The 20,806-nt window shown below is 41.8% G+C and overlaps 2 protein-coding genes and 1 long non-coding RNA gene across 13 annotated transcripts in view; 2 read left to right on the plus strand and 1 right to left on the minus strand.

Moving 5' to 3' along the window:
* Window positions 1-11,488, plus strand: part of LOC135421451 (mitogen-activated protein kinase kinase kinase kinase 4-like) — a 91,598-nt gene extending 80,110 nt beyond the window's left edge. For 4 of the 5 annotated variants that reach the window (XM_064669948.1, XM_064669947.1, XM_064669949.1 and 1 more), the window contains exons 29-31: window positions 1-160; window positions 6,957-7,096; window positions 7,755-11,488. In XM_064669948.1, the coding sequence (XP_064526018.1) occupies window positions 1-160; window positions 6,957-7,096; window positions 7,755-7,838 (384 nt within the window). In that variant the 3' untranslated portion in view covers window positions 7,839-11,488. Of the gene's footprint in view, window positions 161-6,956; window positions 7,097-7,754 lie in introns of those variants that run through there. The other variant, XR_010434006.1, reaches the window with a different exon arrangement.
* LOC135421454 (uncharacterized) lies at window positions 154-15,480 on the minus strand. 7 transcript variants are annotated; one of them, XR_010434012.1, is made up of 6 exons: window positions 15,383-15,480; window positions 6,962-7,013; window positions 5,457-5,592; window positions 2,258-5,382; window positions 1,816-1,849; window positions 756-1,693 (listed from the first exon to the last, which is right to left on the minus strand). It is a non-coding gene; the product is annotated as an uncharacterized LOC135421454 (long non-coding RNA). The 7 variants fall into 7 exon arrangements; XR_010434009.1 differs by adding an exon at window positions 154-747 and having other exon boundaries at window positions 1,603-5,382; XR_010434013.1 differs by having other exon boundaries at window positions 756-1,849; window positions 3,114-5,382.
* RADX (RPA1 related single stranded DNA binding protein, X-linked) overlaps window positions 15,240-20,806 on the plus strand; it is a 19,432-nt gene continuing 13,865 nt past the window's right edge. The window contains exons 1-3 of the mRNA XM_064669952.1: window positions 15,240-15,945; window positions 17,253-17,395; window positions 18,375-18,567. Of these exons, the coding sequence (XP_064526022.1) occupies window positions 15,255-15,945; window positions 17,253-17,395; window positions 18,375-18,567 (1,027 nt within the window). The 5' untranslated portion in view covers window positions 15,240-15,254. The remainder of the gene's footprint in view (window positions 15,946-17,252; window positions 17,396-18,374; window positions 18,568-20,806) is intronic.

A 20,806-nucleotide genomic window follows, 5' to 3' on the forward strand; every position in this document is an offset into this window, starting at 1 on the left:
ATCCAGGGGACTATTCGCCCACATGCCATTATCATCCTCCCGAACACCAGCGGAATGGAGCTTTTGCTCACCTATGAAGATGAAGGCATCTACATTGATATATATGGGCATTTCACAAAGGAGACTGTTTTACAGTGGGGAGAAATGCCAGCCTCTGTAGGTATGTATGAAAAATAGCTCTTTATTAAATACAAGATTCTGCTGCATGAAGCCTGACTTCTTTACGAGGTTTGTATCCATGTGAAAGTGTATGGCACATAAAGCAACTTCTGAGCAAACCAGATGTGTAAAGAGTAAACAGATTTATGGATGTTTGTGTTAACATGGCCAATGATTGCAGCAGGGGCTTCACATTTGGATCACAGTCTGTTTATTGCCACGCTGTTTATTGCATCACACTTTGACTGTACAGACAAACCTCACTGACAGTGCAGCTTGCCACCAGTTCTCACAGAGAGAATTGTGTGAATTACAGAGGGGGAAAAGGTGCTTTGGTCGTTCATAGCTCAGAACGTTTTATGTACAAATTCACAGCTACAGAGGCCAGTTACTGAAGAGATCTGTAACTGCTGTCAAATGGCCCCTTAATTTTATCACTTTAAATTCACAGGGCTGCCAACCCAGGGTATTTATAACAGATTCTCAAGCTCCCCATGCTTGCAGTTGTCTGTGTAGGAGGAGATTCTGGTTGTACTGGAGCCAGGACAGCTGTTTGTTTCACCTTCCCTGGAGGGCTTCAAGCTAACACTATGGGGAAAACCAAGAACAACACAGGCAGATTTTTGTTTTTATTAGTTGTTACTTTTAATTTCTGTCTCACTCCTGTTGTTTTGCATCTTAAAACAAACATGCCAATAAACAAAACAAGCCCAAGACACTTAGACTGTACAGAAGCATGGTGTTAGCTTTGAAGAAACTGGATGCCACAGTGAAAATCAAGGATGTACACCTTTCTCCTTTCATTTCTAGCTGAGTAGTTTTAGGAAAAGCCCATTAAAATCAATAGAATAACACCCATGAGTAAATGCCAGGTTTGATTGTGGATGTTCTCTGGAAGGAGTGGTGTCAGTCTCCATCCCTCTGTCTCTCTCATTGTTTATACTTCGGCAGATTCCACAGTTGAAGGGCAGTCTCCAAACAGCCCCTCTTAGTTTTCATTTGAACAGTTTCCAGTGCATTACCTTGAGAACACTTGAGTTTCTGCTGCTACTGCAGCACTTCTGGTATCTCAGAAATGGATTTCATTGGAACAGAAACTGTCAGTCTTTGTGATGTGGTACAAAACAGATTTGATTTCTGATTGGAATCATATTTCCACTAAAAACTAACCCAACCTATAACTCAACACACAACTCAAACTTTAAACAAGAACCTCTGTTAACTGTTATTTTAATAATTTTCCCCACTAACTCCTATTAATTTTCTTAATCCTTTGATATTCTTGGCTCCAGACAGAAACATTAACTATTATGACAGAAGTGTGAATTAACTGTTATTTGCATGGCCCAGCTTGGTGGAAATTTAAGTTTCTTAAAAGAAACTGTTTTCCTGGGGGACATTTCCAGACCCATTTCGGATCTCCTGAAGTCTGTATGAGCTTACCTCAAAATTTTCACTCTATGTTGCAGAGATAGAAGGGTCTTGTGTTAACCTCAGTGTGCTCTCTAGTCATCCTTTGCTCATTTCTTAATTTCTTTAAACAAGTATTTTGAAAGAAAACTTTCATAGTTGGTGAGAATATTTTGATACAAAGAGTAAAAAATAGTTTGTATTATAATCAATGGATTTAGGGCAGGGAATCTAAATATAACTTACTCATAGTCTTAAAGTTGGGACCTCTGTGACCGATCTGTTAATAAGAAATTGGAGAGAGGAAGCTCAAATCCCATGGGAAATTAAAATTGTAGAAGTATTCTATGTTTAAGCTGAAAGATACTTCACATATGTAGGGCTAAATATAAATATAGATGTAATATTTTCTTTCTATAAAACAGGATTAAAAAAGGCTTTAAGAAACATCAAGTTAATAAGATTGGGGAGCACTTTTGCCCTTTTGTGTGAGTAATGAATTATTTACAGTATGTAATCTCAGAGGTTTGACACAAATCTGGATATTCCCAGAGTGCAGAAGCAGTAAAAGCCCTTATTTCATTTTCCCTGTACATATTAGAAGCAAAATGGATATTATGGAGAGAAGCAGACAGTGTTACCAACAGGCGGTAGAATTATTGCCTCAGTGTTCTACCACCACACTCACCAGTTCTTGAGAGAGTTGCTGTCCAGCTCGTGCACAGAACACGCCCACTCATATCTGAGTGACTGATGTTGGTCAGGTCTCCTGCACACTCTTCCCCAAGGGAACAGCAAAAGGCATTCAAACAAGCAAATGGCCACCCCAGGTGCGTTTCTGGGTTGGGGTATCACTTGTACTGTATGTTAGCCCTCTTCCCAGTGCACTCTAACCAAAATGTACAGCAGGAAAACACCGGCCTTCCAGGGCCAATTTCTTAATTTGTCTGTTTCTAACTTTATTCAGCCTTAGCTTTTTTTCCTTCTTTATTTTGACTCTCTAGCCTCTCTTGTTTAATAAAAGTTCTCCACAGCTGTGACTGGAAGAAGAAAAACACCCTCTTCCGTATCCAGGTAACATAAATTATAGCAGTAAAACTATTTAACAGAATTGCACAAGAGAAGTTATCTTCCTCAGTTTTCCTACCCAAAACTGCTCAACTTTATGGTCAGTAAGTATTAAAGCATGGGCTAGAGACAGCATGTAAAATAGCTATCAGTCCCTAATCAGTAATCAGCAGCATCACTGGAGAGCTCTCAGCTGGGTTTTTGTGGGAACAAGCTTTGCTGCATCACAGGACACTTGGTATCTCTGTGGGCTTTTTTCATTCCCAGTCCTCAACATGTATGTGTCCCCTCCATTTGTCTAAAATGAACAAACATGTTTTCCCCAAAGACTGGGAAACCAATAAAAGCTTTATATATATTGAATATAGTATATATTGAAAAAAGCTTGAATATATTGTGGTTTCATAGAGTGTAGTGAGTTTGACTGAAGGGCCAAAGAAGGGTTCTACAGCAGTGTACTCGGCAGTGGATGGTACCTTTTACTGTCACCAAAGTCGTCACTAGATATTCTCCTGAGTGTGTTTTGCCCAGCTCCACACTTGCCTGAAGCAATTTTCACAAACCCGTATAGAAAGCAAAATTCAGTGGCTTTTTTGCATTGAATCTCACCTGTGCACATACCGATTGTCTCCAAAAAGGAATTCAGTAAAGCAGTGTACACTTTCTTCCACCCTGGAATGGAGTTTGATATCGTGACTCAGATACACAAAAGTGGGTCAGACTCTTTAAATCATGTTCTGTTTCTTCATTTTAAACTTCTTGGTATATCTGGAATCAGTTGCCTGGGGAATTTTTGGAGTCTCCATCACTGGAGGTCTTTAAGGTCAGGTTAAACAAACAATTGTCACCAGTGATACTGATGCAGCATAGGGATATGGATAGAAGAGAAGGTGCATTAAGGTCCTTTCCTGCCCTATTTTTGTAACACTAATCAGAAAAGCCCAACTTTATGATATTTTGCTAAAAGCTGGCCTGATTCTGCTCTCATGCAGAGGTCAGTTGGGAATAACTGCTTACAGGGCAGTGAGCCAAATTCAGTACATGAGATTAGAAGAGGGATTTTTTTAAAAGAGAAACATTTTAAAAAAGATTAAGAAGGGAAGTGAGATTGTAACAGTACCTGGCTTCTGTGGTACCAAGTGCACTTGTCTCATTCAGACAGTGAATATGCTACTGGTGTGAGATCATTAGCTCATGTCAGTGACACTTCATAGGAGTTAATGGATTCAATATGGCTCAGTGATTTCTTTAACCTTTCCTATCTCCCTCAACCATTTACCCTTGAAACAGTCACTCCCTGGCTCTACTCAATACACAGGGTAAACAGGAAATACCAAGTCTTGTACAAGTTTAGAGCATTGCTAATGCTTTCACGATTATAAGAAACTGGCTTTGTGGCATGTATTCTTTGATGTCCAGGGAGTACTGCTGGGGTAAATGGTGTAGCAAGAGCCACAGTTCATGCACAGTTGTAGGTTTTTTAATACACATGGTAATCTGGGTGAAGCAGGGGAGCTTCAGGGAACTCTGAATAACTTTGTTCCAGTAGGTTAAGCAGCTACTGGCACATCATTTGGAGTCAGTATATGCCTTTTCTGCTTAGCTACTGTGCAAAGGATCAGAGTGGCTGTTAAGTCTAGAGTTGCTAAAAACCTGTACAATCTGTAATATAAGCACCTGTGTATGTTGCCAGCTAGAAGCACAGGACATTTTTATCTAAAGCCTGTTGAGGTGAAAAGTGGACTCACAGTAACTATTCCCAAGTTTCCTGTAGTATAGGAGCTATTGTTCCAAAAGAAGACAACTTTGAGTATTCTCTCTCAATTCATCTCACATCAGACACCTGTAAAGTGCTCCCATATGGGAAGATTACCAAGACTTGGTACTGACCTCTGAATTCACAGCCTGCTATCCTCCAAATTAATCTCCATGTATAGTTAAATCCTTATAACTGGACAACCCTGCAAATGGTATAATCAAGCCATTTTGTTGGCAAGTTGTTTCACAAAAGAAATCTGAGAATTTTTTGATTCTGTGACAAGACCTTTTATGCTACTTGTACTTAAATCAGCCATTGTCAGTTGACAGGTTCCCAGTGATGTGTCTGGTTTATTATGTTCCTATTGTAATACTGCTTGGATACTTGTAATACTTGTCTCTTCTGAACACAGCAGTAGTGGTCCAGTCATGCAGGTTTTCTATCCCAAATGACCTAGAGGTTGCAGCAGAGCTTAATGAAGTGGTCACTGGGAGCTGAAAGGAAGCTATCAAATTGAAATCTTCCAAAGGCACGGATACAGCTGATACAGACACAGCATACTGACACCTGGAGTGCAGATTTCATGTGGTGGAAAAGATCAGGAGACTTATGAGTGGATTAGGTCTTTGTTGCTAAACCTGTCTGACCTATACTAAACAGTGTAGCCACAGAATGCTTCCATGCTGTTTATATATACACCTGCCTCACTGTCCCACCCCCCAGAACTGTAGTGTCCTCTGCCTCTGTTGTTTCAAAAGCCAAGTTTGAAGAGGTTAATGTGCTGTCAGTTACAAAATATAGCAGAAGTCTGAGTATTGTATCATTTTTATCTTTTTCACTGTATGTGTGGTCCGGGCTTACCTTTTCACATGCTGACTTCACTGGGTGCTGCCCTGGGGCTCACCCAGCTACTGCTGCAGTGAGTTGAGATGTTAATGACACCCTCACAGCCTGCAGCAATGATACCCTGTTGTACAGCCTAAGAACTGAAAAGATTTAAAAATGTATTGATTTCATGTGTTTGAGTTTTAGAAAATACCCCTCCTCTTTTGCCACTTACCCTCAGTTGCTCACTGCTGCTTTGCTTTTAAAACAGCTTGGTTTCTTCCTCTTTCCTCATGACTGGGATACCGGGAAAGAATTGTCTAGCTCTCAGCTCTAGTGACAGGGAAGCCTTCAGTGTGCACGAAGAGTAACTGAAAAGAAAGTCATCTGAACAGATGTAGGGGAAATTCATAGAATTTGAGGAAACTAAAATCACAGAATTGTAGCCAAAACACACGTGTTTCCAAGGAGGTATGACTTTCATACACTTGCTTTAACAACAATTATAAATCAAAGATTCCAAGTTAATATTAAATCAACACTGCTAGAAGAAGTATATACAGACACTTGGGCATATTGCCCTTATTTTCTACTGTCCTACAAGTAGGATCACGGGCTGTCGCTTCCTGTATCAGTCTGTACTGAAAGTTTAACTTTTATACAAAAACCTAAAGCAACATGGAAGGTTTTAAGAAACAGACATCGCTCACACTAGTAATGTAGGGCAGGCAAGCCCTGTCCACTGAAGCTAAACCCAGTCCAATGCACACATTCCCTTTACATCATTTCAGAGCACCAGGATTCTCAGGCTAATGAAATAACAGTTGATAGTTGAGCAAGAAGAACAATTTCTGAGCATTAACTACCAGTAGAGCATAACTAATGTGATTTTACCTTGGAAGCCCATACATGCAATAATCAGAGGGCTTTCACTGAAACTGTGCCTAATTTGAAATTTGTGGTGTTAACTCCTTCGTCACTATTCCAGTTTCTTATTGCCAGATCTAAAGCTTATCATAGTAAGCTTCCACAGTGCTGGAATATCTTTTGGTTTTGGAGATGCTGCACGTAACCAGTAACAGGAAGACAATAGCTAAGGACACCAAATTAATCATGCCATAGTCTCAAATTCTGAAATATTTAGGTTTCAGACTAAGCTGAACTTTATAGTAAATACAAACCAAGCTTCCTAATGGTGACAGAGAACAGTCTCTGTACCTGATGGGTACAGAGAAGAGAGTCAAGACTTTTCTTGGATATTGAAAGGCTGAGAGGTAAAAATGAGCACAAGTTGCACCAAGAAAAAATTGTATTAGGAAGAAGTTTTTAACCTTGAAATTGGTGATGCATTGCAGCAGTGTCTTGGAGAGGTTGTGAGATATCCATCAAAACATGTCCTGACAAGGTCCTGAGTAGCCCTGTCTAATTTGGCCCTGATTTGGGGTTCAGGGTTCAAAAAGATGTCCTTCAGAGGTTTCCTTCAACCTTTTGTGAATCTAAGACATGCAACAGTAGTTAAGATTTATGTCTAGAGTCCAGAATAAGTCTGAGAGGAGTAACTGAAAATGAGTTACTATCCCCAAGGCTTTTTGTGTAAATTTAAAATACAAATAATTCAGAATATATTGTAATCAAAGAGAAATGCATCAGATCCATAATTGATATAAATGAGGCAAGAATCAGAATTTCAGGTGTTAAATAGTATAAATTATTTTTTCTCTTTTTTTTCTTTTAGCTTACCTTCAATCTAATCAGGTCATGGGCTGGGGAGAGAAAGCCATTGAACTACGCTCTGTGGAGACAGGAAATCTGGAAGGAGTATTTATGCACAAGAAAGCACAGAAGCTAAAATTTCTTTGTGAAAGAAATGACAAGGTACAGAGGTTACTGAGTGTGGTGATTTAGCAAAAATGACTAATAGCTGACTATGACACGAAGACCAGTTAATTTTTGTTATTCCACCCAGCCTTCACTGCTATCAGAGGTGATAATAAATACAGACATTGCTAACTGGCCACACCACAGGTATAGTGGGGAGGGCTGGTGAGTCAGCCCCAAAAACACCCAGCTACAGGACTGCCTCTCCTGGGCTACTGAAATTACAGGCAGTTCAGAGCAGCCATCGTGGAGAAAAAAAACCCACAACACTCTTAATTGCAGACACCAAAGGATGGATAATCAAGTCTGATTTCTTGTATATAGCAATTTTGATAAATGTTCTCTGAAACCTTCTTAGTCTCACTGTCATATTTGAAAATCTGGGGCCCCCAAACTGTTTAAATTCTTTTTAAATGTTCTCCTGTGTCTTTTCAAATTAGAAAAGAAATATATATTAAGAAAAATCCAGTTGTACCACAAGTAGAGTTTCACTTTAAGAAGTTTCTCATGGGATTAAAGTTGATTTGTGATATCCATATATCCTTGTATTTGGGACTGTGGCATTCTATCAAACTTCTTATATGAGTAAAAATATTCTCATAAATGTAAACTGACAGTAGCATAATGTTTTGTTCTTTTTTTTTCCCCCTTCAAGGTGTTCTTTGCATCTGTACAGTCAGGAGGCAGCAGTCAAATATACTTTATGACTCTTGGTCAAAATGTACTATTCAACTGGTAAAGCACATCAAAAGAAGGACGCTTTGAAACTCCCTGTAGGTAGCAGTGTAAAATTCTTAGAGGTAATATACACAAATTTGCACTTTTTACCTACAAAAATGTTGTCATTATTGACTTACAAAATTCATATTCTTTCAGTCTGGAAAGAATTCCGTTTTCCTGTCAACGTATTGCAAACATGTTTAGTTTGTTCTCTAAAGTATGTTTCAGACCAAGATTGTATTAGGAGACTTTAATGAAGAATGCAGCCAATATAAGAGGCTCCTGTATCTGAAAAGTGTATGGTTTCATTTTCACAGATAATGTAATGTTGTTATCTTGAACTGAAGTCTCTTTTTTGGACAGCAACATTTGCAGGTAGATATAAAAACACAATTTGAATCTATTTTGAGTTGCATTTGGGCTTGTTTTGCATTTCAAGCAAGCTGTTACTGTTTCACCAAGACTCGCTTGTCCAAGTCTTATAATAAAGAGAAACTGTTCCTGGTAGGTCCCAGCACAGCCTGGGACACTGGAGGGATCGTCCCCTGTGCTGGCTGGACAGGTGTGTTCCAGTGCAGAGTTGTAAAAACAGCAAATTCTTAAAATGTTGTGGGGATTTTTACAAATGCAGACTTTGTGTTTCTCTCAGGGCTGGATGCCTGAGCCCATAGACACAGTTACTGTAGAATGTATTTGTAAAAATAGTTTAAATAGTAGTTTGTCAAAATCATAGATGCATAAAGTATTATAGACCAGAACCTGTAATTTTTATCCACACCTGGGACCCACACTCATACAAGTTGACTTAAAGGCACTACCCATGTATATAAATAAGGGCACAGGATCAGGCACCTTCTTTTCTTCCTTTCTGCTCTTTCACATCAAGTCTTTGTGTATTTGTGTGTAAATATAATCTTTCTGCAATGGATGTTAAGATTAACAAATGTATTCTTAATATAGTTATGAAATTATCCAAAGAGTTAATCTATTATAAATAGAAAATATAAATAATTCCAGGTGCTTTCTATGCTAATTACATCTAAATAAAGCTGCGTCCACTAGTGTTATTGGTGCCAGTGTTTCTGCATAAACTCTGTTCTCAGGGGCTTATAACTTGGCCATAAAACTATAGAGATATAATATATATATATACTATATATAATCATATACTATGATTAAATTGTAGGGTTTAATGCAATCCTCATTTAGCTGATTTTTGGATGTGCTTTGAAAATGTAAAGCATCAAATGTAATACAAAAGAGCTCATTCCAGACATGATACAGTATGGGTGATACTAAAGTGAAATCACTAGCTACAGTGTTTGAAAATAGATATTTTTTACTTGAAATATTTGATACTGAAAGGTGCAGGGAAAGTGTAGTGGAATATCTGGTCGTCTACCTCAAGGATGATGATTCTATGTTGACTAAGGAAGGCAGAAATGAAGTTGTTCAAACTGGTAGGTGTGCTGTACAGTATGACAGGTTCATTTAGTGTTGGCAGTCGTGCAGTGACTGACAGGTGCTCAGAACTCATATCCTTGTATATGTCAGCAGAGAATCAAACTAGGGGCTAATTACCCTTTTCCCCTTTCCCTGTGTTGGCACCTCAACTGCTGCAGGCAGGTCAGAGATGTCTGCACCCTAGCTGTCTATATTTTTGGCTATGTGGAGGACTGTACTTTCCAAAGTTATTTAACCTCGCACTTTTCACAGGCACTAGCTTATCTCAAAATGTGTAGGGTTTTTTTTATGAAGTATTTTCCTTTAAAATGTTTAACTAACAGAAAAATAAGCCTAAAGCCATACTAAAAAAATCTGCAGTTAAATACTCAATGTGTTCTTAATGTAAGTAAGTAACCAGCTTGTGAGCAGACTTGAAATCTGAATGGGAGCTGTGCGCTGGCAGAGCTGTGTGACAACAGGAGCTCTGTCTGACTGTAGTAATGTTCCTACCTGTTGCCAGTGCCAGGGCTGGGGCAAATGAGCAAAACCTGGCGTGGCTTCCTGTGCTACTGAACACTGGGCTTGTTTAGTTCAACTTTCACAGAACAAACAAACAAACAACAAAAAAACCCCAACAAAACCAAACAAGCCTAAACCTGTAAGAGAAACAGAGATTAAAGTTACAATTATAGGCAAAAAAATAAGTTGCAGACAATCAGAAATACAACTTACTTGCTTTTGATTTAAGAGTCTGAGAGACTGTGAAGGAAGAAGAGCTTTCATTTTGCACACAGTAGGTGTGCAAAACTTGCTTGCAAAACTGTTCGTGCTATAAGCAATCAAGTGATCCAGGCTGCCCTATAATATTTTTAAAGTGTGCTTATCTCAGCAGCCTCTGCATTACAGGGGATGCATGTGAATATTTCCCCTCCCCTGTTCTGGTGTCAACAGGTAGAAGGCTGATTTTTTCCATGATGCTAGTTAAGAAGAATTTAGCAGAGAACAGTGGAAATTTAGAACAACCACCCATATCAAAGAAGCAAATGTCATTGAACTTGTTTAAGATTATTGTAACAGAAAATTGTGACAGTAAGTTGACACACTGTGGAGATGTTTAACTCCATACCGAGAGGGAAAGAACAAACAACTCCAAATTCAAGAGAGGGAATGTGCACTATTACATTGGGATTTTATTTTTTCATTCTGTCTTCCTCTATTAGCTCTCTCTTCTTTCCAGCTACAATTCAAGGCAGCAGGTTGAATTTTCGTCTTCTACTTACTAGGTAAAATGGTTGGAATTTTTGGGGTTATACCCATGTGTAAGTATGGAAAGAATGAGGCCCTTAGAGGTGAATGCTTTTTAAAGGATTTAGAAGTGGTATTGCAAATAGCAATAGCAACTGGATGGAACAAGAAGACTGTAGCATTGTCTATCAAGAGACAGTCAGAATGGCTGAAGATGAGAAAGAGCCCAGAGACGTTGAGAAGAGTAACAGAAGAGAGTGGAAGTGACTGAAGAGGAAGAGAGGGAAAAGCTGAAGAAAAATAAGTAGGAGTAGCCAAAGGGGAGGGAGTGGATGTCTGGCTCAGCTGTAGGAGGAATACAAAAGGTTAAGAGGTGTTAAGGAAAAGAGAGCAACCAAAGAAATGGAAAAGTATCTGGAGTGACTGGGGGACACTGAATGAGAGTGTTTTGAATAACTGTTCAGCTTGAAGCAAAAGTACAAAGGCCAGAAGAAAACAAAAATCCAGTGATCTAAGTTTATCCAGACATAAATTTAACTATGCAAAATGTGTATCAGATTTGTAGCTTCATTCTGTGAGGTGTTTCACTACCTGTGGCCTTTCACTAACTTTTGAAACCAAGGACTGAACTGCTTAATGTGTTTTTCTAGTGATGTCACTTTGACATGAACAAGTGCCACAGGGGCAGTGGGGCAGAACGTTAAGGATCCGTGTCAGTAATCCTTTGGTACATGCAGTGTCCTAATGGCAGGTGGTGCTCCTAATGTTGTATTTGCCACACAGGATTGCGCTAATAGAACTGTATGTATGTGCCTGCTTTCATTTTAGGAATGGTGAACTCTATTCTGCAGCTTGAACCTTGACACATAACTTTAAAACCTGGGAACAACGCAAGCCATGTACTGTATATTATGTATTGTTTCCTAATGCTGAAATTGTACAACTGAAACAGTAATAAAAATACTCTGAAATTCAAAACTAGTATCATGTTGTTATAATGACATAAGCTGTTGTCAAAATCTTAGAAACCTTTGTTTTCCAAATCCATTCACTGTCCTTAGGGAAACATCAACATCTGCCTATAGGGACAAAATGAATATATTTCCTTGCAGTGGATAAAGATGTCGAGGTGACAGTGTGAGTCCAGCCTAGACAGAGTGATAGTAACGGTGACAGCCAGTGCTGAGCTTCACAGGTGAATTTCTGCACATCCACCTTTCTCTTTGCACAAATACCCTGTGGGATGAGGGCAGTGGAACTAGACAAAAATCACACCTTGCAGTCATTGATGCTACAAGAACTGGTTTGTTTTACATTTACAAGTACTTTGTTTTGCAGTGTCAGATTGCTCTGGAATGAAATTGTTTCTCCAAAGACCATCATACAAGCTGGCTTAAAAGTTCAGTTCCATGTTTAGGCAGTTGTATTTAAGTTAAATGAAGCATAAGCAAACCTGCAGTCTATGTAAAAGACTTCTATAGATTCTAAAACCTGTGCAATATATCAAGGTTCCACACACCAAAAGTGTAAGAGATTTTCCTGCTGATAGCCCACCACTTTCTTAAACTGCTTTTTAAAGTGCATAGAGCTGATTAAAGGGCAAGGGGATGTCAGCTGGGTAATCACCTAAAATGTTATTTTAGCATTATTTAACCGCTTCCTGTGATTCTCTAGGAAGATTCAACAAAAGCACCTAGGAGATAATGGTGAAATGCATCAGAAAACTTTCCCATTTTGTCCTCAAAACACTTTGTGGTGAACAACTTTTACAGTAAGCTTCATGATCTTGCACACCAACTAATATTTTTAAATCTAGAACCTCACCTTTTATTCTTTTGTGCCTTTCATTTCTCCAACATATTTTAAATGTAATATTTAACAGAATGTAATAACATCCTCCTACACAGCATAGCTCATTCCTCACTGTCACTGCTGTAGAGGCTAACTGCTGTTTTTTTAAGGTGTGTTGTACATAAAAACCAAGATGCTTGACTGCTCATTATCTCTGAGAATTCCAGACTATTGATTCCCCAGAGGTGAACACAGGTATGGTTTAGCACACTTGGTTGTAAGTATATAAAAATGATACTGTCTTCAGTGAGCTGCTCACACATCCCAATGGAACAGGCTCAACATAACACAAATCTCTGGTTTTGTGATTCGATACAGCCACCTGCTGATGGCTCATCTCCAGTGATTACTGATTCTCCAAGTGTTTCTGAACTTCCCATTTTTAATACAATCACATCGGTCCCACTGTTCAGTTATGGTAGGGAAATCACACCTAGAAGAACTCAAAGACATAACCAGTCATGAAAACATGTTGTTGACATGCTGTTAGCAAGGGAGATTTACCCTGTTTTGAAATCAGTATGTAAGCTAGACCTCTGCTGGTGAGAGAGAAGGTAACAGGACCAAGTTCCTAAGAGAACAAACTATCTTGTATCTGAAACTGCAATGCATACACATTTATGCACTATAAAGTATTAACACTCCTATTAGTCCACATCAGTCCATTACTGCTCCACAAAAGCTACAGCTTCAGTTTCCATTAATAAAACCGCAGTGACTTACAATAACAAAAAAATCTGGCAACACATGTACATGTAACAGTTACTTCTGTATAAATAAGTTCTTTTGCAAATCAAATCTTGAGGACAGACAAAAGTAGGGATAAGCTGGCAACAGTCCACAGATTTCCTCATTATTCTTATAGGTTCATTTAATAACTAAAAAAAAGGCTACACCACAGCCCTCCAGGTAAGGCTTCTATGTGATGTGAAATCACATCCTGTGCAACCTCAGTGTTTGGGTCATGTTCATTTTTTTAAGTGGTAAATGGCATTTTATCAGTCCACGCAACAAGTCGTGTGTTTACTGGGGGGGGAAAAGACACCATGTGGAAGTTTTACTCTATACTTGGCTTCAACATAAGACAAATGACTGATTTGTTTTAAATTTTCTCACTAAGGAATGCATGTTACGTGAAATACATAAACTCATACCATTCCTAGGAAAGTCTAAAGGCCAGAAAAAGCTTGGGGTTTATACCCCTTTGTCTAGTTTTTCACTCTGTTTGAAATGGTTCAAGCAACAGGTTTTCCAATTTCCCCACAGCAAATGCTCCACAGTGGTAAAGGGAGTAGACTAAGAATACAATTGTTTTCAAGCTGTAAACTGAGAGCTCCTTCTGGCCCAGCACCTGACCAGCTCTGCCTAAGCTGCAGCCCCCCTTTCGTCCTCTGGATTTCCAAAGGCTATCTGGACCAGTAACACTATAAAGACTGGAAGCTGCTGCTCTTCCTGGCCTTTCTTTTTACCCCTTTATCCTCACTGTGTACTGTTGCTCTTTAGCCTAACCATGGAATGGCTGGGGTGGGAAGGGTCATGTAGAGATCATCTGGTCCAACTTCACTGCTAGAGCAGGGAGCACAGGATTGTATCCAGATGGCTTTTGAATATCTCTAGAGAAGGAGACTCCATAACCTGTCTGGGCAGTCTGTTCCAGTGCTCTGTCGCCCTCAAGGTAAGGAAATTTTTTCCTCCTATTCAGATGGAACTTCTTTGTATCAGTCTGTGCGCCCATTGCCCCTTGTCACTGGGCACCACTGAAAAGAGGCTGCTCCCTTACTTCTGACACCTGTCCTTCAGATATTTGTGTGCACTGATAAAGTCCCCTCTCAGTCCTCTCTTCTCTGGGCTGAACATGCCCAGCTCCCTGCCTTTCCTCATACAAGAGATGTGTCTTCCAATAGAAAAAAATACATATAATATATGTATTAGTGAGTGCTAATAAAGTATTGAATACAAAGTTCTTAATTTCCAGAAGCTTCATTAATATCATAAGTGGCCTAGTGGAAGGTGTCCCTGCCCATGGCAAGGTGGTTAGAACTAGATGGTCTTTAAGGTCCCTTCCAACCCAAACCATTCTGTGATTTTATGGTACAATAAAGAATAGGATGATCTTGATAGTTGCAGTGGGACAAGAATCAATTATTATATAAATAAGGTCACAGGCTTAGGGTCCACTGCTAAGAATTTCTTCTAACGATGGAAACAACAAAGAAAAAAGACTCAATAGTGTTCTAATGGAAGGCTGATGACGATTACCCAGACACTGTAACTATGTAAAAGGTAAATACAATCTCAGGAGCTAGCACGAGACTCTTCCGTTCCAGCTAGGAACACGCTCGGATGGTGAGGTAGAAGCTATGACGAGTGTTGTGCATCCACTTAAACGGAATCGGGAACAGGTGCAGCAGGAAGTCTCTAACGGACGCTGGGACCAAGGCGGTGCCCAGGAGGCCGCCAGGCCCGGCACCCCTGTCCTACCGACGGGGAGCGGGGGGTCCCCGGCACCCCTGTCCTACCGACGGGGAGCGGGGGGTCCCCGGCACCCCCGAGCTCCCGGGCACCGCCACAAGGCACAGACCAGGGCGGGCAGCGGGCCGGCACCGGAGCAGCCGCGGCCCCCAGGCCACCGGGGAAACGCCCGCCGGCTACCGGGAACCCCCTCACGCCCTTCTTCCGCCGCTACCCGGCCGCTCATCGCCGACCTCTTCCTCGGGCCTCCACTTCGTCCCTGCACCCAAGCGCAGCCGCTCTCCCTCTCCGGTTCCCATTCCCGGTGCCGTTCCGCTCCCCGGCCCCGCCCCCGCCGTCAGCGGCCGTTGGCGGTTTGAAGGGCGCGCGCGCGCAGCGGCCCCGCCCCGCGCGCCATGGCGGCGGCGCCCCGGCTCGGCCTATGACAGCAGGAACCCGCCGCTGCGGCCGCCGCTGTCTCTGCCGCCCCCCGCCGCCGCCCCGGCAGCGCCCCGGGCCGCGGCTCTCGCCTTGCAGCGGCCGCCAGGACGCTGTCATGCAGGACCCTACCCCGGAGCGCGCCGAGGAGAGCCGGGCGGCGGCGGAGGGCGGCGGCAGCGGGGCCTCCTGGCTGCAGAAGGTGTTCGAGGAGGTGCGGGGCTCCTCGCAGCTGAGCGTGGCGCCCGCGGAGCCGCCGGCGGTGACGGTGGTGGCGGTGGAGCGGTACCTGGCGCAGGCCCCTCCGCCCCCGGCCGCCCCCCCGGCCCCTCAGTACTGGTACGACGTGACGCTCGCGGACGGCGCGCGCCGGCAGCGCTGCCACCTCGAGCCGCGCCTGAACGGGCTCGTGCAGCGCGCGCGCCTGCGGGCGGGAGCGCGCCTGCGCCTCACGCGCTGCTCGTACCGCTACGACGAGAAGCGGCTGAACCGCGGGTTCCTCTGCCTGGAGGGGCTGGAGCGGGCGGGGGGGCCGGGAGACACCGCCGCCACCGCGGGCACCCCGCCCGACGGCACCCGCCAGCTCCAGCCCCTCCGCGGCGAGAACAGGCACTACCTGCCGCTCTGGAACAACGAGGATCCCTACGGAGACGTGTGGATGCCCGACAGACCCCCGGCGCAGGTGGATGTGGACGGTAAGAGGGGAGAAGGCGGGAGGTGCCCTTTCCTGGGGATCCCACAGTGAGGTTGCGGTGGTTTGCGATGGGCAGCGGAGCTGGGGAGGGGTCCGGAGCACAAGTCCTTTGAGGAGCTGGGGGTGTTTAGCCTGGAGAAGAGGCTCAGGGGAGACCTTACTGACAGGAGGTTGTAGCCAGGTGGGAGTCGGGCTCTTGTCCCAGACAATAGGGCAAAGGGACATAGTCCTAAGGGGAAGTTCAGGTCGGACGTTAGGAAAAATTTGTTCACAGCAAGGGTGATGAGGCATTGGAATGGGCTGCCCAGGCAGGTGGTGGAGTCACCGTCCCTGGAGGTGTTTAAGGAAAGACTGGACGTGGCACTCAGTGCCATGATGTAGTTGACGCGGTGGTGTTGGGTCATAGGTTGGACTCAACGATCCGAGAGGTCTTTTCCCACCTAATTGATTCTGTGATGGCTTGTGCAGCAGGGCCGAGATCCCTGGTGACCCGCCAGTTGTGTTTGGCACTGCCAAAGTGTGCCACCTGTATCACAGTTCACTTGCTCATGTAACATTCGGTAGCGGGGAAAAACTTCCCTGTGAGGCTGGTGGGGCCTGGCACAAGTTGCCCAGAGTTGCCAAGTTCTGGATACCCCATCTCTGGAAGTGTTCAAAACCAGGTTGGACTGGATTTGGAGCAACCTGGTCTAGTGGAAGGTGTCCCCGCCCATGGCTGAGAGGTGATACCTTCCAACCCAACCCATTCTGTGACTCTGTGTTACTTCGAGAGGATTTTTTTAAGCTCTACGAAACATTGACTGATAACCTGTAGCTGTGGTGCTTATGCCCAGTCTTCTGAAGTGTTGAAAACAGCCAGTCCAGTAGTAGCCTCATGTCTGGTCTGTGGGACAGGGTGCTCAGATCCAGCAGCTGGCACCCAAGGCGTGCTCAGTATTGAGGGGCTTGGGCCATTCCATGAAGCCTGGTGAGGAGGGAGGTACAAGCAGGACTTCTGCACAAGTGTGTGGTGCCTGTGTTGGCTAACACCTGGTTTTTGTAGTAGCTCTTCTGGTCATGTGACAACACTTCTGTGTCATTTTAAATGTCATCACTCTCTTTCAATTAAAAATACAAAGCAAAACTATGCTGTGTGCAGATAGCTCATAACAGGATTTAACGGTGAATGGCATCAACAAATGAGCCTTTTTTGATGTTAGAAACATTATGAAAATACATATGACATCCTGGTCTGAAAACTTGAATGCTCAATCATGAATGCTCTTTTCTGATCTTTTCCCCCACCTCTCATCCCCCCCTTGACCTTAGTGTCCAAGCTGACTAATCTTGGTCATCTGGAAATGACATGGAGAAGCAGAGTGCGCTTCCATCCACTCCTTGTGAGAATCCTGCACAAATCTAGACTAAGGTACTACGGAAAACCAGGGAAAGCAATGGATATGCCTTATCAGGTAAAGAGGCATAAATACGTAGGTTAACACTCAAACAAATAGGTGTAGGATATTTGAAAATAATTTTTCCCATGTAACAAGCTCATAAAGTTAAGATTTGTGTTGTAGCTATTTTATATTGAAAAATATGAAAAATTTGCTGCCTTGAAAAAATGCTGAGCCCCTTGGAGTAGGAAATGCTGCATTTAGTGGTCATGTCCAAACTGGTGGATGTGTTTCAGTTAGTATAGTTCAGTTGAGCTTTTTGTGAAGAAATACAGATATTTGGAGGTTTTAGTAGTTGACTAGCCTTAAGGTTTCTGTTCTTTATGCTTTGGAAGTTGGAGTGTCTTGTCAAAAAAAAAAAAGGCAATACATTTAAGCAACTTTTTACTGCTCAGCGATCTACTCAGTTATGGATTCAGTGTTTGCCCAGTTTGAAAAAAAATTGTAGCAAACTTTGTAGTGAGAAAAACTGCAATGATAACATAGTGGTTTGCAAAGTACCTTGTTCTCCGCATTATTTTTTTTGCCGGGAAATCAGACTTGTATAGTTTTTTGATCAGGAACGTTTAGTGAATGTCCCTGTAACTTCTCAGCTTCCAAAATACGTTTTTCCTTCATGGATACTTAGAAATGTAACTCTAAATACAGCATTCTCAGCGATAAAGAAGAATATTTTCCATGCTGTTTCTTGTGGTTGGGATTTCCCCAACCTCCTCCAAAAAACATGGAGTGAAGTTGGCGTCATCCTGCCATTACTGAGCACTGGGAGGGTTAGAGTTTGGGCTGAGGTAATTGTGGAAGAATTCTTTGCGGAAAGTGGGGATTTTTTTCCACTCTAGTATTCAATACAAGTTCTGGAACATGCTCTATATCCATTGTAATCATCAGAGAAATTGCTCACCAGTGAAGTAGCTGGTTCATTACCCAAAATAAACACATACCAGAATGATGATAAATAAAAAATGAATAAATATTATCTCTTTTTTTCCCCTAGGCTTATTTTGAAGTTGCTGATGGTTCAGGCATGACATCAATGGTTTTGTGGAGTTCACTGTGTCCTGAGTGGTATAACAGCATGAAGGTTGGCACAGTCCTTCTCCTTGAACAGTACGCAATCAAAGACAGTTACCCGTTTAAAACACAGCCAACACCGGGGGATTCACAGATGAAGAGATTTGCTACAATTGGTTAAGTATTACAGAAACCTGTTTTGGCTGTGGAAAGGTAGTTCTTCATAGAAATAAAATAGAAAATTATCAATTGCTGAGACTAAAGGATAAGGTATAGTTCCACCTCTGAAAGGTGTGTTAACATCCAGGTTCTTTTTGTTCCCTGTTTATATTTGGATCACGTCTACAAAGTTTACTGCCACAATTAGTTAAAACATTTATTTTAAAAATAAAAAAAAGTCTCTGATATCAGCAAGTGGCATTATAAACACAAGTCTCTGGTACTGAATTTTAATCTGATTCTACTTCCTGATTAATAATACAGATATTATTTGTGCGCTGCTCACACCTTCTTCCAGGCCACTGAAGCACATTGTCACCTGATCTGACTTTAGATTTTAGTGTCTATTCCCAAGGCCTAGAGCAACTGCACAGCTCCACTGAATAAAAAGTTGCATTGATGACTGCTGTGTGCTGAAAGAGCATCACCATGGGAGTGTGTGTATGAAGAATGTTCCTTGGCTATGAAAAAGCATTTTCTTACTTGCAGTTGTTTAGTGTGGCAGATACTCAAAGGAGCTACACTACAGAAATACAAGTACTGCAATATAACAGTAATGGCCTTTTCAAACTGGATTTGGTCAGCTTTGGGGTTTTTTCTCTCCTACTTCACTGAACACAAATTCCTTCCCTTTTTGTGCTTTTATACTCAGAAGAAAATGACAGCCAGCACTCAGAAAATTCAAATAACTTCCTTGAACCAAGCAAATATGCATGTTAGTGAAGGGTGATGTATGTATAACCTATTAACAGTGACAGTTTCCTAATGCACTTGCTACAGTGCACAAAAATAAACAATATTTTCACTGCTAGACGCAGTGTATTCTCTGCCTGATGTATATTTGCATTAAAACAAGATCTTAATGTTTGAAGAATTTGTGATGAGTTGGCAGGAGAGAGAAACGTTTAGCCAAGAATGGAAGTTTGTCAGGGAAGGTGATGACAGTTTGTGTTCAGATCAAGTGAAACTTAACACCTCACTAAGTATCTCTGTATATGCCCAATATGGGGCAGTATTTCAGGTTTCAGTTACACTGAATTGCTTAAGTTTTCTTGTTACCTTTTCCATAATTTATTTCCAATTTATAATTTCATCAAATCCCAACTATCCAGTGTTTCCTAACAACCATTCACCTGTAAACATTGTGCAGTGTACCTGGAGAGTTAACAAGTCCCCAAGGGAATGGGCTTTCCACACTAAGAGTGCTTGCAAGGCAGTGTGCTGCTGCAATCCCTACCCTGCTCTGCAGTGAGTTCTGCACTGCGTGCCTCTGTTTGCAGCTGCAGCATTGTATGATATGCACAGAGGTGCTGTTTCAGGACCTAAAACTTTTGAAGCTTAAATAGTTGGTACCACCACCTTGAATTCCCCTGCCAGGCAATGTTTACATTTCACAGATCACTGCATTTGTGTGGCACTGACAAAAGCCTGATCTTATCTTCTGACTCATCCCAGGGTGTAGTCCTTTGTTGAGTGTATGACTTTCCTTTAATCTCAGAATTAGGAAACAATTGATAAGTAGTGCATGAGAAAGTTTTGGGTTGCAGAATTTTCTCTGAGGTATTGTCTTAAAACGCCATATTCAAATCCACAATTGTCCTCCAAAATATATTTCTATAAAGCAGCAGCCAAAAGAATATTCCTAAGTAGAGAGGCTGACTTCAAGTATAGCACCTTCCTAATTTTGCTCTGCTAGGGTGAGGGGCCAGATACAGTTATGTAAAGAACTGTATACATTATTTATACTTATTTAATTACTTTTCTGGGTACATTATTTGAGTAATTCCTTACCCAAACCCAAGCAACCAGAATAAATAATACAGAGAGAATGGCTTCACCGTCTAGAAAACACCAGTACTCTATATGGTCTATAACAAGAACAACAATAATAATAATAAAAACCAACCCATAAAGAAACCAGGATAAAGTTTCTTAAGGATTCCAGCTTTATCTCACTGTTTGTTAAATTATTAATCAATTCCTGTGACTTTACGTTTTCATCAAAATAAAGTAAGGAATTCAGGTACAGAATTCAACAAAGCAATTTTATAATCTGAGTAATTTAAACTTTCCAATTCCCTATATGAGCTAACAAGTCCGATCCTGCCAGATATTTTAACAGCAATTAATACCACAGTACTGATTAGATACAAAGTACTTTCTACACTAGCTCTATTGCCAAATGCCAGTAAGCTC

The sequence above is a fragment of the Pseudopipra pipra genome, chromosome 13, assembly GCF_036250125.1.
Source record: "Pseudopipra pipra isolate bDixPip1 chromosome 13, bDixPip1.hap1, whole genome shotgun sequence".
In the NCBI taxonomy this organism is placed as follows: Eukaryota; Metazoa; Chordata; class Aves; order Passeriformes; family Pipridae; genus Pseudopipra; species Pseudopipra pipra.